Source organism: Macaca nemestrina, chromosome 14 (assembly GCF_043159975.1).
Source record: "Macaca nemestrina isolate mMacNem1 chromosome 14, mMacNem.hap1, whole genome shotgun sequence".
Taxonomy (NCBI): domain Eukaryota; kingdom Metazoa; phylum Chordata; class Mammalia; order Primates; family Cercopithecidae; genus Macaca; species Macaca nemestrina.
The window spans coordinates 29,040,117-29,057,542 of NC_092138.1; the positions used below are offsets into that span (position 1 = coordinate 29,040,117).

The 17,426-nt window shown below is 39.0% G+C and overlaps 1 protein-coding gene across 4 annotated transcripts in view; it reads right to left on the reverse strand.

Annotated features, from left to right (window-relative positions):
- LOC105491781 (phosphatidylinositol-4-phosphate 5-kinase type 1 beta) overlaps positions 1 to 17,426 on the reverse strand; it is a 307,266-nt gene that overhangs the window by 103,645 nt on the left and 186,195 nt on the right. For all 4 annotated transcript variants that reach the window (XM_071077710.1, XM_071077709.1, XM_071077708.1 and 1 more), the window contains 2 exons: positions 17,188 to 17,340; positions 11,164 to 11,463 (listed from right to left, as the gene is read on the reverse strand). In XM_071077710.1, the coding sequence (XP_070933811.1) occupies positions 11,164 to 11,463; positions 17,188 to 17,340 (453 nt within the window). The remainder of the gene's footprint in view (positions 1 to 11,163; positions 11,464 to 17,187; positions 17,341 to 17,426) is intronic.

Genomic DNA, 17,426 nt, shown 5'->3' on the forward strand with positions numbered 1-17,426 from the left:
AATGTTCTCAGCTCTGTGTGTCCACATGGGACAAGGACCCTATGTTTCCAATGGTGCTCACCTAAAAAATGGAGGATAAAACAGGGACAGTTCACACATACCCTGAGAGAGTTCAACTTTGAATAAAGAGAGTATTTAACTGGAGAGGTGACTGTCTAAACCAGAAGAGTCTGCAATGTTATTAATTGATAAGCTGAAGTTTGAGGAAGTGGATGCTAGTAGGGAAAAGTATTGATAGATACTTAAGTAACTACATTTGCCTGCACATCTGAGTGGACAGAGAGTACATTTGCAACCTGGAATCACTGCTTTCTCTGATCTTTGAAAATGTGACTGTTGACCTCTTTCTGAAATTGCTAACAAACTAGAAAAAAAAAAAAAACAGTTGGATAGCCAATTCAGAAGGAGGACTATCAAAGGATGGAGAATCTCAGCTTCTAAAGAACTCCCATCATCATTTGAAGAGAGATTACCAGGTGCTTATGAAAATGCAGCAAACACTGAGTTGGTCATTATAATGGTTTGTCTTTGGAACATCTGGAGCTGGCTGAATATGGGCAAAGTTTACAAATGAGGTCTTTGTGTGCAGAAATGAAGAGAGGAAGTTAATGAGATGTAGAATAATTCCAGCCAGCCAGGCTTGCATTAAGGCTGGATGAAGACATTTTAAATAAACATTCAGTTTTAACTTCTCTGCAGCCTTAGTAGCTATGGACAACTGATCTGTCCAGTGAAGTACACATCCCTTTTAAAAGATATTTCTGATGTATATATTCGCAGATATATCCTTTTTATAAAAGGTTCGCAGATGTATCCTTTTTATAAAAAGTTGCATGTCATATATCAATTCATGACAGAGTGGCCTTGGCCATTTCATTCTTATGGAGGGAGATATCCCCCCCATGAACATTTTCTACCTTGTCACTTAGAAGTACAGTATTTGAAGGGACAAAAATGAGGAGAGAATAGTTATACTTGCTCAATCAAAATACTAAATTTGGCCGAGTGCAGTGGCTCACATCTGTAATCCCAGCACTCTGGCAGGCCAAGGCAGGTGGATTGCTTGAGCCCAGGAGTTCCAGACCAAACTAGGCAACATGGTGAAACCCTTTCTCTACAAAACATACAAAAATTAGCTGAGCGTGGTGACATGTGCTTGTAGTTCCAGTTGCTTGTGAAGCTAAGGTGGGAGGATTGCTTGAGCCCAGGAGAGAGGGTTGCAAGTGAGCCATGATCATGCCACCACGTTCCAGCCTGGGCAACAGAGTGAGACTCTGTCTCAAAATTTAAAAAACACTAAATTTAAAAATGTTTTTGAAGGAAGAACACTGGTGATATCAAAGGGACACTCAGTTGCAGGGTAGAAGGGCATGTAAAGAGTGCGGACTGATACTGACAGGGATGAAGAGCCATACACGTGGCCCCAAACGTCTGAGAAGCCAGTATGCGGTGATCTTTTCTGAAAGGTTCAGAACCACTGGATGTCCAAAGAAGTACTTTACTTTTCACAAAATTACATGCAGGCCCTGGTCCTACAGCACCGTGGGTACTCCATAAATGTGCCCTGGATGTTGAATGAATGAAATTAAGCCCTATAAAATCAAACTGATTTTACTCTTTACTGTTTAAGCCTAAGTTGAAAGCTTCTGGGAGGAAGACAAGGTCATGTTTGAAAAGTATACAATGCACTGGGTAATGTATCACAAGGCACATTTCTGAACCATTTTTTAAACTTTGTAATATTTTCCCGGACCTTGGAAACTCTCAAATATGCCTTAAATCTCTGTAACTCAGTCCTTCACCAGCTTCCAGAAGTTCCTCCCAAGGTAAGGAGCCTCAACTGCATTTTGTAAATCACCAGGGTTTGCCGCCCCTACATCTTTGGATTGGCTGTTGGCAACCCTGCTCTGTTTTGCATCACAATCTGCATGACTGGCTTACGTTAGAATCCACAACCAGATCCACAGCAGCCAACCTCAAAGCCTTTCCAGAGACATCTTCAAAGCCAGAGTTGCTATCATCAGGCCCCGTGTGGCCACTTCCCCTTCCTGCCATAGCTGTTCTCTCTGCACTCCCAGGATTCTCAACAGGGAGGAGGAGAGGGGTCCATGGGGGCATTTCCTTCCCTTTGCTCCCTCCCCCAGATACTTTGTGGGTCTTTCCATTTGGGGCCTATATCAACCTTACTCCTACACTTAGGGTCATCTAATCAGAGACCAGTAGGTTCTGTTTACAAAAAAGCCAGAAACTCTAAGTAGTAGATATAGCATTGTTCTATTTTATAAGCCCAAAGATTTTAGCTTTCCTTAACTTGAATTATTGCATATATAAAGTTCTGTGGGACAAGTTACTTAAAACGAAAACTTGCTAGACATATAACAACAAACTCAGGAAATGCTTCAACTCTCCAATATTTAGGTAATATCTCTTTTTAGGAAGAAAGGAAAAGGAGTTTATTTCTTAGAGCCAAGGAAATTACTTTCAGTCTCCCATTTTCATTCTTTCTGTAGAGATTTCGATAATACTTCGGTTTGAAGTGAGAGTTTAAAAAAAAAAAAAAAAGCAAACTACTGACTTGATAATCCTTCCGTTTCTGTAGTGAATCAGAATTCTCAAAAGCTGCTCACACAGGATTCAACGTCACACATCGAGTCCCTAATCTCCTCCCCTGCAAGATTTCAAAAACAATCAACCCCCCTGTAACCATCGCATTGCTCAGAAGGAAGCCTCGCTTTTGACTTAATAGGATTTCGTGTGCATGCACGTTGGTAACAGTTGGCAAATGTCAATGGGCTTGATTATGCTTTTCATTAAATTTTTAAAATTAAATGTTTGGATTATTTATTTTACTTTGTGTTCCTTAGTCACTTGGCACTGTGTTCCTCTGTTCCTCCTTCCTTGAAATAGGCTGCAAGATTTCATGAACTCATTGTTCTGTCCAAACCAAGCTCTCCACTAGGATTGAGCCCCTTCCTGACTCCTACAGCATCTGCCCCTACAACTCCTTGTCAGAGTTAGGGGACCAGTCATTGAGCACTTCTAGCCCATGCTGCCTGTATCTGTCCATGTTATTACTTAATGTTTTCATTTCAGTGGCCTTACCACCATTACACATAAGCTCCTTAAGGACAGTGTAATGATGAAAGAACATGGGTTTGGAGTCAGACAGACCTGGGTATAAATTCTGGATGCAGCACTGTGAGCTCTGTGGACCTGCAGAAGCTGAACCTCTCCTGAGGATTCACTTCTTTATCTGTCAAAAGGGAATCATACCACTCACTTCACAGGGCTTTGTGAAGATGAATGAGAGAACCTATATGTAATAGACTGTCTGGTTCAAAGTAAGTCTAAATAAATGTTACCTGAACCAACACACTAAATAAAGTAAGCCTTGGAAATGCATCCTTATTGTCCAAGAAATAAAGTATTATGTATTGTATTGTATATACATATTTGATGATTACATATTACATATGATTTGTTTTACATGTTAAGCTACTTTGGTATCTATAGGTTATATCCAAGATGGAACCCTCTCTCCACCAAAACCCAGAAGAGCATATTCTGTAAAATCTGGGAATTGTCTTACTTAGTAGAAAGTCAGGCGTGAACAATATAGAGTATTTTGATTTTTGTAGCTACCCTGACACTATCTTGCACAGATTATTGTGTTCCTTCTGTTACTGCCAGCAGCTCATTTCCATTCCCCACCTTCAGCAGAATTAAGCTGCAGCAAGTGGCACCAGCCCCTCCCAAGACTACTGAACAGTTGTGGTGTATGGATGGTCTTAAATGGGGACACCAGTCGCCACCTAAATAAAAACTGAGGGATGAAGAGGTTAACACAGTTGCAATTTAGTAATTTACTGGCCTTTAACAGACCTTGGCCAAATGAGCAATACAAATGTACTCCAAACAATTATCCACAAATTCACAATGTTGACATGATTTACTTTGGTTCTTTCAAGACGAGCCATGTGTAGGTTATTACTAAAACCTGCTTTTATTATGTTCATTGATTAGGTAAGATTCACTATTCCAAGAATGTTTGCTGTTGCTACTTCCTAGGCTCCATCAGAAGACTGACACCAAGAGAAACACTGTGTAAGAACTCTGGAGTGAGCTAAGACTGGGAAAATGAGGTTCCACAGTTCCCACAGAGCAGATTTTTAGTAGCAAACGTTAAACATGTAATCAAGTAATTACAACATAATGAAGCAATACCAATGGCTGTAGAATAGATTTAGATGAAGTCTCACAGGAGTGCTTATTATTAGAAACACACACGTTAAACTCCTGTATCGTAGGCCTTTTCTTAGGAATCTTGTCAGTTGCATAGTCTCACGGGCATATTACCAGGCATTAAACTTAACCATTGAGCTTTTCTGCTGTCTTTTCACCACTCTTTTCTATATCCCCAAACTGCTTTATTAGATTTATCTTTTGCTTTTCTGGGGCATATACTCAAGTAATTTTTTAGCAAGAGACTTAAATACACAGTTATCAGAGTGGCTAAAATAAAAAATAGTGACAACAGCAGATGCTAGCGAGGATAAGGATAAAAACGGATCATTCATCCACTGCTGGTGGAAATGTAAAATGGTGCAACCACTCTGGAAAAGAGTATGGCAATTTCTTAAAAAATTTAACATGCACTTACCATATGACATAGAAACTGAATTTAGGCATTTATCCCAGAGAAATGAAAACTTATGCTCACGCAAAAGGCAGTATACAAATGTTCACAGCAGCTTTATTTGTAACACTCAAAAACTAGAAAAAACCCACATGTTTGTCAGTGGGTGAATGTTAAACTGTGATACATCCATACCAAGAAATATCACTCAGCAATCAAAAGGAGCACATTACTGATACAGGCAATAATTTGGATGAATATCAATGGCATTATACTGAGTTAAAAAAAAAAAGCCAATCTCAGGGGTTATATACTGTACGATTCCATTTATACAGCATTCTCGAAATGGCAAAATTATAGAGATGGAAAACAGATTGGTGATTGCACAGGATTAGGAAGGAGTCGTCAGGGAAGGAGGTAGCTGTGGCTATAAAAGGGTACCATTAGCATCTTTGAGAAAGAACTGTTTTGTACTTGACCATGGTGGTGGTTATATAAATCTATGTATGTCTAAAACTGCACAGAACCTCCCCCACCACACAGGTGCATGTAAAACTTGTGAAATCTGAAAAAAGCTGAAAAACATCAGTAGGTTGTATCAAAGTCAATTTCCTCATTGTGATACTGTACTAAGGTTGTGCAAGATTGTGCAAGATATTACCACTGAGGGAAACTGGGTGAAGGGTATGTGATATCTCTCTGTGTTATTGCTTCCAATAGCATGTGAATCTATTATCTCAAAATACGAAGTAAAAAAATTTACAGGTAGAAAAATTTATAAAGCCCTTGCACACATGATATGATGATGTCATTATTTCTGTTCTCACAATAAAACCTGGCTTGGCTAGGTAAGTCCAAAATCATTTTTTCTCAGACCAGAGAGTAGAAGGCATTCTTTTACTGTTTCCTAGGAAATCTTAGGATTCCTTCCAGCTCAAATAATCTTTGATTCTATGAGTTGGTTTTATTTGTTCACCAACTTTAACTTTGCCTTATGCTTATACTGCTGTGATATCAAACTATTATAGATAGAAAAAACTCATACTTTTAAGACAATGGAGCAAATCAAATATCTCATGGGTTTACAGCATTTGTAAAACACACTTTGAAACACAGAGGATTTGGCTGGGCATGGTGGCTCACACCTGTAATCCTAGCACTTTAGAAGGCTGAGGCGGGAAGATCACTTGAGGTCAGGAGTTCGAGACCAGCCTGGCCAACAAGGTGAAACTTTATCTCTACTAAAAATATAAAAATTAGCTGGGTATGGTGGTACACGCCTGTAGTCCCAGATACTTGGAAGGCTGAGGCAGGAGAATTGCTTGAGCCTGGGAGGTGGAGGTTGCAGTGAGCTGAGATTATGCCACTGTACTCTAGCCTGGGCAGCAAAATGAGACTTCACCTCAAAAAAACAAAAACAAAAACAAAAACAAAACAAGTAATTTAGGAGTGTGGAGTCAATGATGTCCCTGCACCCTTTTCATGTTTTGATTGAAGTCTAAACACAAAATCGAATTCCTTATTGATTAAAGGATAGTTTAAATTGAAGTATTCCTACCTTCAGGATATGTACATCTCCTTTCTATTAGGTCTAAAGCACTTTTTCTTCCCCAGTGATAACTGAGAAGGCAAGCAATATCAAAAAAAGAAAATAAACTATCTGAACAAAATGTAAAAAGTTTACTCCTAGCAAAATTATAGCTGAGTGGTAAGCAATAGCCATAATGTTAAATTAAGTATTATATAAAATAACCCATTTTGTAACCCATGCAAACATGCCCATAGCTGATATAAGAATCTGATCCATAAATTTAGAGCTTGCCTTACATAGAAAGATCCCTCTTTGCACATCCGAAAGGTTCAGTATTCTTAAGACTGGTTTCATTAAATTCTGAGAACCTATTAATATTTATGGTTACAGTCATTTGTGTGAAAAAAGAAAATTGGTTCCACACTCTTTAAAAATTAACTTCCGGCTCAACGAAAAAGATAATAAATGTAAAATAAGTCAATTAGGTCATTAATTATCAAGACTGTCTCTGAAATGACTCTCACTTGAAAGAGTAAAAATATTTGGGTTGTAAACACAAGTTCTCACTAATATACTTTGTCTCAAAGTCATTTCCCAGAGTTATTAATAAATATTTCAGGATATAATTTATCAAATTAATTAAATGATATGGGATTCTAGATTTTACATAGATAACTTACGTCAGAGAAAAAGTAATCATGGTAAATTACAATGAATACAAAAATAGATCCGAATTGTTCTTTTAAAATTAATACATGGATTTTCAATTCAAAAGAGTTTTCAATTACAATCCTGAAACGTGTACTGAGTGTATGGAATAAGCCACAGGTGCCGCAGCTGCAGAGAGGTGTAAAGAACGAGCTTTGCCCTTGGAGACATTTAAAGTCTCGCTGGAGAGACAGCACACACTCCTAAAGAAGACCAGGGTCAGTGCTAATAAAATAAAGTCCATATTCACAACAGCAAAGACATAGAATCAACCTAGATGCCCAACAACAGTGAACTGGATAATGAAAATATGGTACATATGCAACACAGATTACTACGTAGCCATAAAAAGAGTGTAATCATGTACTTTGCAGCAACATGGATGGAGCTGAAGGCCATTATTCTAAGTGAATTAGCACAGTAATAGAAAACCAAATACTGCATGCTCTTACTTCTAAATGGGAGCTATACATTGAGTACATATGGACATAAAGTAGCGAACGACAGACACGAGGGCCTACCTGAAGGTGGAGGCGGGGAGGAGGAGGGTAGGAAGTTGGAAAATTTACCTATTGGGCACTACGCTTATTACCTGGGTGATGAAATAATCTGTACACCAAATCCTTATGACAATTTACCCATGTAACAAATCTGCTCATGTACTCCTGACCTTAAAATAAAAGTTGGAAAGAGAAAAAGTCTAATGACCATTTACAACATTGCTTCCATGGGAAAACTCACTGCAATATAAATGTACTTTTGTTACACAAATGACTCTTGATAGGAGGACAACCAGTACAACTTTCCAAATAGTCTGAAGTGATTCAAAACGGAGATAACCTGGGACTGGGCTTGGGGAAGCCAGGCAAAGGGACTCAGGGGTTGCCACAAAGATGCCAGGAGAAGATGGCATGTGTCAGGAGGACTCAGTGCAAGATGAGGCTGTTCAGGTCTTTTCAGACACAGAGCTCAGAAACAGCAGCTCTGATTGGCAGTCAGGGAAGCAGTCCACGGGGAGCGGGGAATAAGGTTGGTCAAGCTGGCCCTTCCGGCCAGCACTCACGCTAAAGGAAATAGAATCCTGGGGTCTGAGATGTCAAGCCAAAATATGAAAGGAGAGGTAGGGGCACCAAGAAGCAGGGAGAGGTCAGCCATAGGTTAAGAGGCTTAACAAATCTGTCTGGGAACAACAAAGAAGCTGGGGTCCAAAGGTCTGGGATTCTTGGATTTGCTACTGCTAAGCCCTTAAGAGCTCCCTGGCACCACCAGAAAGGGTCTTCTGACAATATGTGGCTCTCATATTATGTGGCCACTTTCCTCTTCTGCCCCACATGCTCTCCCTATTAACTGCCCCAAAACCGAACAACTATAGCTCCCAGAACACGTTGTGCTATTTCACACCCATTGTTTCATACCTATTTTCTTTTCCTAGAAATATGCTTCTACTGCTTTGCCTACCCGGAGAAAGCTTCTCATCCTTTAAAAGCAAGCTACAATGTTCCCTACTCTAATCCTCACAATATAGTATCATTGCACATACTAGACTGTATGGCAATTGATAAAAAATAAAGGTCATGCACCTCATGCTTGGCATGTAGTGTGCTTGCAATATGTGCTGATAAGTGAATAGAAGCATATATCCTAATATGGGTCTAGTTCCCCCTTCTCTGCCTGGGGTGCTGACACAGTAATACATTCCTCTAACTGGTTTGTTTCCAGAGCCTTAGCCATACTGTCTAACAGGCATTTTAGCAGAAAAGACTCCTGATTGATAGGTGCTGGCCTCAGCTCAGACCAACCTTGCAGCCCCTCTGGGTCTCTGCAGTCCCTCAGCCAGCACAGAGGCTCAGCTCTGCAAAGCAAAGGCAATAGTGGGACAATGTCAACCACATATCCTACTGCAGTCATCCAGTGAGTTGGCCCTTCAGAGGATGACCTGAAGAGAGAGACCTAACTCTAGGAAGGGGATTCTGAGCCTTGGGGGAGGAAGAGGAGGAACAACGGGCTCCAAGAGATTCATGATCCATCACGAGGATGGGCATCTTTTGTGGGGAGGACAGTTCACAGCATTCATATGATTTACTAAGAGGCCCTTGACTATTAAATATTAATATTCACCATTCCAGAAATACGCTTTGCTTGAGGCAGCTCTGCTCAGAGCAGCAGCTGCTGAATCCAGATCCCAGAGGACTTGGTCATGGTCAGGACAGATCAGGGAAGGAAGCTGAGTTCCCCTACAGCTCAGCATTTACATACTCCCATACCATCCCAAGAGAAGCCTTTCTCAAGGCAGATGTACATATTTTAAAGAATGTCCATGATCTGTGTCTTGTACAACTTCAAACGCAGTGAGTAAGAGGGAGTAAGGCTCAGGATACCTCTACCTTGACCTTTATGTTCCTTAGAACAATAAACCTGCCAGAGAATAAAAAATAAAAGGCAAATCTCCAGGGTCTCATTCGTGATGAAAAGTTTGGTTTGACCTCGCGGTCTCAGTCCTGAGCTCAGGAAACGCTAATAAATAGACAAATCCTGAGTAATGGCTCTTTTACATTTGCCTTTTTTTTTTCTGGCAGAGAAGCATGTGGTGTTAGAAGGCAGCAGATAAAGGCTTTCCATACTAAAGGGGCAAGAAGCACACACAAGAGAAAGCAAACCTAAAACTGGGGAGGCTGACACTAGACTCTGGGGAATTGAGAGTCACTTTTTACCTACATTCTGTAAAGGGCAGAAAAAACACAGGAAAAAGTTTCTACTAAAATATGTGTGTTTTGTTTTTACGTTTTTTGACTAGAAAAATATGCATCACTCAAATCCACTCAGATATCTGAATATCTGCTGGACGTTTTTTGTTTGTCTGTTTGCTTGGTTCCTACTGTTCCTTCCCTGAGTTCTGAAAAGATAATTAAAAAAGAATCCTCAGAGTGAACCTTTAAGTTTTAGTTGTTAGAAGCACATACCTTTGTACCCAAACACATGTGGGCTCTGTCATTGACTTGCTAAGTAATCTGGATAAGTTTCTGAATCTCTTTAAGAACCCAATTCTTCAGCAATGAAAATGGAAGTATGAATAGTACTGACTTCAAAGAGCTGCTGAGGTAATTAAGTGAAATGATGCATTAAAAAATCTTAGACTAACCTGGCATACTATAAGCATTCAATAAATGGTAGCTAAACAATAGAAGTAACATCTCTGTCAATAAAGAAAAACAATTCTAAGGACACATTTTTGTGCACAATCATGCAAGCTGTAACAAGTAGAAAGGAAGAAAAACAAACAAACAAACAAAAAAACAGAAACAGTAGGCCTGCGTTCTTTAGTGAAAATTCCCTGCTTTATACCTTAGAAGGGGTGTCAGACTGTCTTCCTCACCTTCACGTGAGTTCGGGTCCGGCAGAGAAGTGTCCCCCCTCCCCTATAACAACATGGGTCATCCGTCCAGGCCCATGGAAAGCACAGAAAACCACAGCCTGTGCCATCGTGCTTTCTGCCCACCTCCACTACCCACCTTAGCCAAGTGGCTGGACGGTTCTCCCATGATCATTATCCTTCAGAAGCTATTAGCACTGCATTTGTCTTTTCTCCAAAACAATTTTGTCTCTTTTCACCATGTTAGAAAAAATCTTCCCTTAGTTTTTCTTTCTTTTTTTTTTTTTAAGCATAGCGGCTTGGGGGAATTCCTCCACACTTTGGACAATCACTCCAGCTAAGTTTGCAGGGAATGGTGTCTGCCCTAATTGGCAAGCTTCATTCCTGCTCACCTCTTATTCAGACCACAAAAAATAATTTCAGCAAACGTTCTGCTCACGTCATAGTTTTGCATCCATGCTGATCTCTAGGGAGCCATTATTAATCCCAAGTACGTTTTCTCTAAACGTGTCTCCCAAATTCGAGTCCTACTTCTTCCAAGATTTCTATATGGCTTTTCTTACTCAACACTACGTTAAACCAAAATTCTATTTCTTTCTAGTTAAACTATCTTCCCCATAGTGGAGAAAGAAAAGAAAACATGGCTTTCTTGTTTCATTTTATCAAAGAAAGCTGACTTAGCTTATTAATTATAAATAAACAACAGAGATGTAGGTTAAGGACTCTAGATAACTCCCTTATCATTTACCAATTCCTTCAGTATCAGGGAAGCATGGCTTGGCACCAGGATTGGGAAAGATAGGATTCCACAAGTCCGCCACTTTGGACATTCCTTATTTCTATGCTTTCAATAAGTGGCAGCCACAGTTTACACGAGCACAGAGTTCAAAGAAAATCACAACAATCAAACTTCCTTACCCGGCAGTCTCTCTGCAGTGTTTTCATAAGCGCGTTGTATGTTTCTGTATCAAAATACAACCCTTCGTGCATGTCTTGCAGGAAGTCTAAGTCCTTAAACGTGGGGTTGGATTTCTCTCTCTCTTTACGGGATGCTCTCCGCTTATACGTTGAGCCTTTCAAGTCATATGTAAAGTGCATTCTCATGGAGCGTGGCAAAACGTTGTTCATCACCACAATCCTGATATTAATGCCTCCTGATTGCATACAATACAGTCCGTAAAATTTTGGCAAAAGAGTCCTTGGATTCTGGTTTAAATTCTAGAAACCAAAACAAGAAAAATATATTTACAATCTTCTATTTTGACAAAATAATGTTCCACTAAAGATGTGTTTTCATGCTGATATAATTAAAAATGGAATGTGATTATCTTTATTAATGTCCATTACTAAAATTTTGCTGTTTCTAATCTATTTCTTAAGTCTGCTTATTGGACAGCAATTTTATTATTCTAAACTCAGGGCAGTGAAAGTGACTGAATTGAAATTGGACATAATGTCCCAAATTGGCTCCAACTAAAAACAGGCAAGGAATTGACTGGTGCCATAAGTGACTATTCTCTAAGGTAGCTAAAGAGAAAACGAATTGCCAAGGTATAAGGGATGAACATTTAAAATTTTAATAGCTCCTGCAAAACTGTCTTCCAAAATGGCAGACCAATTTACAACCACACTATGTAAGATTGTACATAGATTTTCCCGTCACTCTTACCAGTGCTGAATAGTACCCAAACTTTAAAATCTTTGTAAGCATGATTAGTGAAAAATGGAAACTTGTTTTTAAAAATTTGAATGCCACTGATTATTTATGTATTTTTAGTCACCTTAAAGATAATTTTGCTCATTTTTTTCTGTAGGTTTTTGTCACTGTTGAAATTCTTGATATATTCTGGATATTTATCATTTCTCTCATCTATATGGGGTAGTTTCTTCCAGTCTGTTGTCTTTTTTATTATTTAAAAAAATAGGGAGGCCAGGCGCTGTGGCTCATGCCTGTAATCCCAGCACTTTCGGAAGCCGGGGCGGGTGGAACATGAGGTCAGGAGTTCGAGACCAGCCTGGCTAGCACAGTGAAACCCTGTCTCCACTAAAAATACAAAAAATTAGCCTGGTCTGGTGGCATATGCCTGTAGTCCCAGCTACTCAGGAGGCTGAGGCAGGAGAATTGCTTGAACCTGGCAGGCAGAGGTTGCACTGAGCGGAGATAGCGCCACCGCACTCCAGCCTGGGTGACAGAGCAAGACTCCGTTTCAAAAAAAAAAAAAAAAGAAAGAAAGAAAGAAATAAAGAAAAAAAAGGGAATACATACCTATTTTTGTTCCCTTTTGAAGTAGAAAAGAAATTAAAATAGTTTACAAAAGGGCATGTATTCAATGAAAAGTGTCTCCGCTATCCTTGATTCTTCCCCCAATTCTCAACATTTGAGAAAACCACTGCTCTCACTTTATTTCATTCCAGAAATATTCAATGAGCTTATATTAATTTTGTGTCTGGTACTTTTTGTTATATAAATGTGTTGCCTTTAAAAAAAATTTTTTTTTAAAATTTTTTGAGAGACGGAGTTTTGCTCTGTCACCCAGACTGGACTGCAGTGGCATGATCTTGGCTCACTGCAACCTCTGCCTGCCAGGTTCAAGTGATTCTCCCGCCTCAGCTTCCCAAGTAACTGGGACTACAGGTGTGTGCCACCACGCCCAGCTAATTTTTGTATTTTTAGTAGAGATGGGGTTTCACTATATGTTGGCCAGGCTGGTCTCGAACTCTTGACCTCAAGTGATCCTCCTGCCTTGGCCTCCCAAAGTGCTGGGATTACAGGCATGAGCCACTGCACTTGGCCTAAATGTGTTGCCTTTTGATGTGGTCATATTTATTTACTTGTTTCTTATTTTTGTGTGTGTGTGTTTGCTTTTTATTTTTTTTTTTGAGACGGAGTCTCGCTTTGTCGCCCAGGCTGGAGTGCAGTGGCCGGATCTCAGCTCACTGCAAGCTCCGCCTCCCGGGTTTACGCCATTCTCCTGCCTCAGCCTCCCGAGTAGCTGGGACTACAGGCGCCCGCCACCTCGCCCGGCTAGTTTTTTGTATTTTTTAGTAGAAACGGGGTTTCACCTGGTTAGCCAGGATGGTCTCGATCTCCTGACCTCGTGATCCGCCCGTCTCGGCCTCCCAAAGTGCTGGGATTAAAGGCTTGAGCCACCGCGTTCGGCCTGCTTTTTGTTTTTAACAAAGCTTTTTTATATCCCAAAGTCATAAACTTTTATTTTCTTCCAAATTTTTAATAGTTTTGGTCATTACAGTTGGTCTTTACTCCCTATGGAATTAATTTTGTGTGTATGCGAAAGATCTGAAATAGAGAATTTAATTTTTTCCTCAAATGGATACTTATTGAACAGTCTGACATTTTCCAATTGAGTTTAAATCCCCCCATGTCAATACAGTAAGTAGACAAATTCACATAGATCTATTTCTGAACACTTTATTTGAATCCATTAATTTATCTGTCTAAAACTGTACTCATCCTACATCCTTAACATTAGTTACAGCCTTACAGATTTTTGGTATATGCTATAGCAGGCCTACTGTTTTTCTTCTTTTTCAAAAATGTTTTCTCCATTCTTACAAACTTTCTGTTTAATTGTTCATTTTAAAAAACATTCTTCAAATGAGACTTGCTCGCACTTTCACAGAAATCGGCTTTGTCAAGCTATGTTGAAAAATCCTATTAGAATTTTTGCTTGGAATTAGACTGGATTTATAAGTTGATTTGGGAGCAGTTGAAATCTTTACAATACTGAGTTCAGGAACAATGCATATTTCTTCATTATTTCAGATCTTTTTTATGTCCTTCAATAACATTTTGTAGTTTCCTTCATATTGGGTTTGTAACATATGTTTTTATAGATTCAAGTATTTTAGCATTTTTCTTATTACATTCTTTCTGAACTGATTGTTTGTTTTCCACGTACTATATCTTGCTTTCCCAATCAGAATTACAGTACTCACATGACTTTATTTACTTATTTCTTTATTTTTCTAATAATGTTCATTATAAGTTGTTGTCATCATGAACAGGATCTCTTTTTTCTCTTACATTCTCCTACTCTATATCATCTATATAATGGAATATAATGGATTTTGTAGATTTATTTTTTATCCTGCAAATCTGCCACAGTCATATCACTTCTAGAAATTCCTGATTTATTTTCTTGAAGGTTTGCTCATTTTGAATTCTGTCATTTAAAGAGAACAGTGCTTGTACTTACTTTGTATTTCTTTTTGTACTCAAGACTCAATGCCAGAATTTCTAGCAAATTTATCAGAAAGGACTATTGATGGGAGGGTCATTCTGGTCTATTCCTATTGTTTCTAGAGAAAGGATTCTTGTTTTTCTCCATGAGCTATTACATGAACTTTTGGAAGACTGATAAATGTACAACTCGTGTATTCATTTATTTACTATGTTTTTTTTTTAAAAAACTCCCCTGCTACTTTTTAGAATTTTAATTAAGCAAAGATGTTGAATTTTGAGGGCCTTAGCTTCTCCTCATCTATTTGGGTAACCACATGATGTTCACATTTTTTCTTGTTAATGGGATGGATTATATTGTTATACCAGCTTACATAATTGGGATAAAACCACTTGTTCAGCTAAATTTAATTTTTCTTTTTTTTGAGACAGGGTTTTGCTCTGTCTCCCATGCTGGAGTGGCTTGATCACAGTTCACTGCAGCCTCAACCTTCCAGGCTCAAGTGATCCTTCCACTTCTCAGCCTCCCAAGTAGCTGGGACCACAGGTGTGTGCCACCATGCCTGGATAATTTTTTATTTTTCTTGTAGAGATGCGGTTTCACCATGTTGCCCAGGCTGGACTTGAACACCTGGGCTCAAGTGATCTACCCACCTTGGCCTCCCAAAGTGCTGGGATTACAGGTTGAGCCACCATGCCTGGCTCTTAACTTTTTTTCTAATTTTAATTAAATATAAGTAGTCACATATGGCCAATGCAGTTTTACAAGAGGACAAGTGAAACTAGGCCTCATAAAACTTAGAAACTAGGCCTCATATAGAGAAAAAATTAACACCAGGTGGCTCTCGATAGGGTCCCACCCTGCCTCGATAGGGTCCCACCCTGATAGGGTCCCACCCTGCCAATTCCGGGAAACAACCTCATGGGGTCCCACCCTGCCAATTCCGGGGGTCCCACCCTGCCTCGAAGTTCCCGGAATCAGCAACTCCAAGAAAAAAACCTCATAAGGTCCTGCTCTAACCAATTAGAACAAGACACCTTGCTCAGGTCATAGCTAGACCCAATTACCACGCGCCTAAAGCTTTGTTTGAATTTCGCGCCTTAAGCTGTGTTTGAACTTGTGTTTGCCTATATAAACAACCTGTAACAAGCACTCGGGGTCCCAGGGCCAACTTAGAGCTTGGGACCCTAGCGCGCTAGTAATAAATAACTCTCTGCTGTGAATCTCGTGTCGGTGATCCTTCGCGGCGACCCCTGCCCAGGAAAGAATCGACAGTTCGGTTCCAACACAAGTATATCTGAGCTCAGAATTATGGAATTTTAAGATTTACTAATTAAGCAGGTTATAAAATAGTATTATATCAATTTGATCCTAATTTCAGATAATTTAAAAATGTGTGCACAAACAAAGTATAATTGAAGGCACATATACCAAATTTTAGTAATATGTATTTCTAGGAAAGAAACTATAGTTAGTTGAATTTTTTTTGGCTTTTATATATTTTCTGTTTTCTCTAAAAAAAAAAAAAATACTTGTTCAGCATTGAAATCTTTTAAAATCTGCCTGCAGGCCACTAAGATTTTTATTGAGATTTTTGATTTCTATACTTCTATATGAGATTAATTTAAGTATTTAATGCTGTGTCTAGCAGATTTTGGAATAAAATTATATTTTTACATAAAATGATTACATGGCATCTCATGAATGAATTTTTAAAAATAAAGATGACATTTATCACCACTCATAGCAAGTGACTGGCAGAACTTGAGCTTCTGAAATCCAGACAGCTTCATGTAGCCCTTCCAATCATAGAAAATTAATAACTGTTATGAAAGTACAATGAAACTGGAGGTATGAAAATGACTGGACGATTTAGGAAAAGTGGGGTTAGTTTTGAAAATTTTGGAGTAAATGTATAGTAAATCCATCCAGGCTAGGTTACTGTTCCTTTGTCTCTAAAAGATTACATGAAAGGTGATTTTTCATATTATCATATTTACCTATGAAATTATAAATTCTGAAGTCTAGTAGCTGGGAAGAGCTAACATAGAATATGTGCTGGTGTATTAGTGTAGGGGTGAAAAATGCATTCTCTGGAGCCCTTTCCGCTTCTGTAGCACCAGCTCTGCAGCTGTCCAGTTGAATCACCCATGGCAAGTTACTTAATTTATCTTTGCCTCAATTACCTCTTCTATAAAATGGTGATCATTGTAGTATGCAAGGTTGCTGTGAGGATTAAATGAGTTAATGAATGCAAAGCACTTAAGGCCTTGCTTAACATGTAATAAGCGAACAATGAAAGTTAACCATTTATACGATTACTGCGTACTGGCTGCAAAGAGCTTTGCAACGCATTGCTTCCTTTATCTTTCCTTTATTATATATCCTGTATCCTTGCTTTATCACAACAACTATGTAAGATAAGTCTTTCTCAGCTTTCAAAGACTGAGGGAGCTAAGGCTCACCAGTTATGCTGCTTACTCAGGGTCACACAAGTAATTATTGGCTGGGTTGGGATTTGAACTCAGGATTGTGGGATTCAACAACTATGCTCTGCCATTCAGTTCTAGTTTACTTTAAAACATCTATTCAATGAATGTCATAGCATACTTTAAATGCAGAATAAAGCTTACCAAAGAGAAAGAAACATGCCTGAGTCATTGAAAAAACAACAGAAAAAAACTGTTGAGGAAAGTAATTAAACTTCAAGTAGAAGCTTTCATGATGTGCAGTTCCTTACCATGTAATAGCCCGGCAGGAGCTTCTGAAGAAACTCAGCTTCTTTGTGCTGAACTGTTTTGATGATAAATTCATCATCACTGGTCACAAAAAACAAGGATCCACTGGCTCCAGGGTTAGAGAGTTCTATTAGAGGTTCACTGCAGATGGAATACTAAAAGAGTAAATGAATAAACATTAAAACATACACTTGATGTATGTGATACCTCCAAGGAGGACAATCATAGCACTGCACATCTT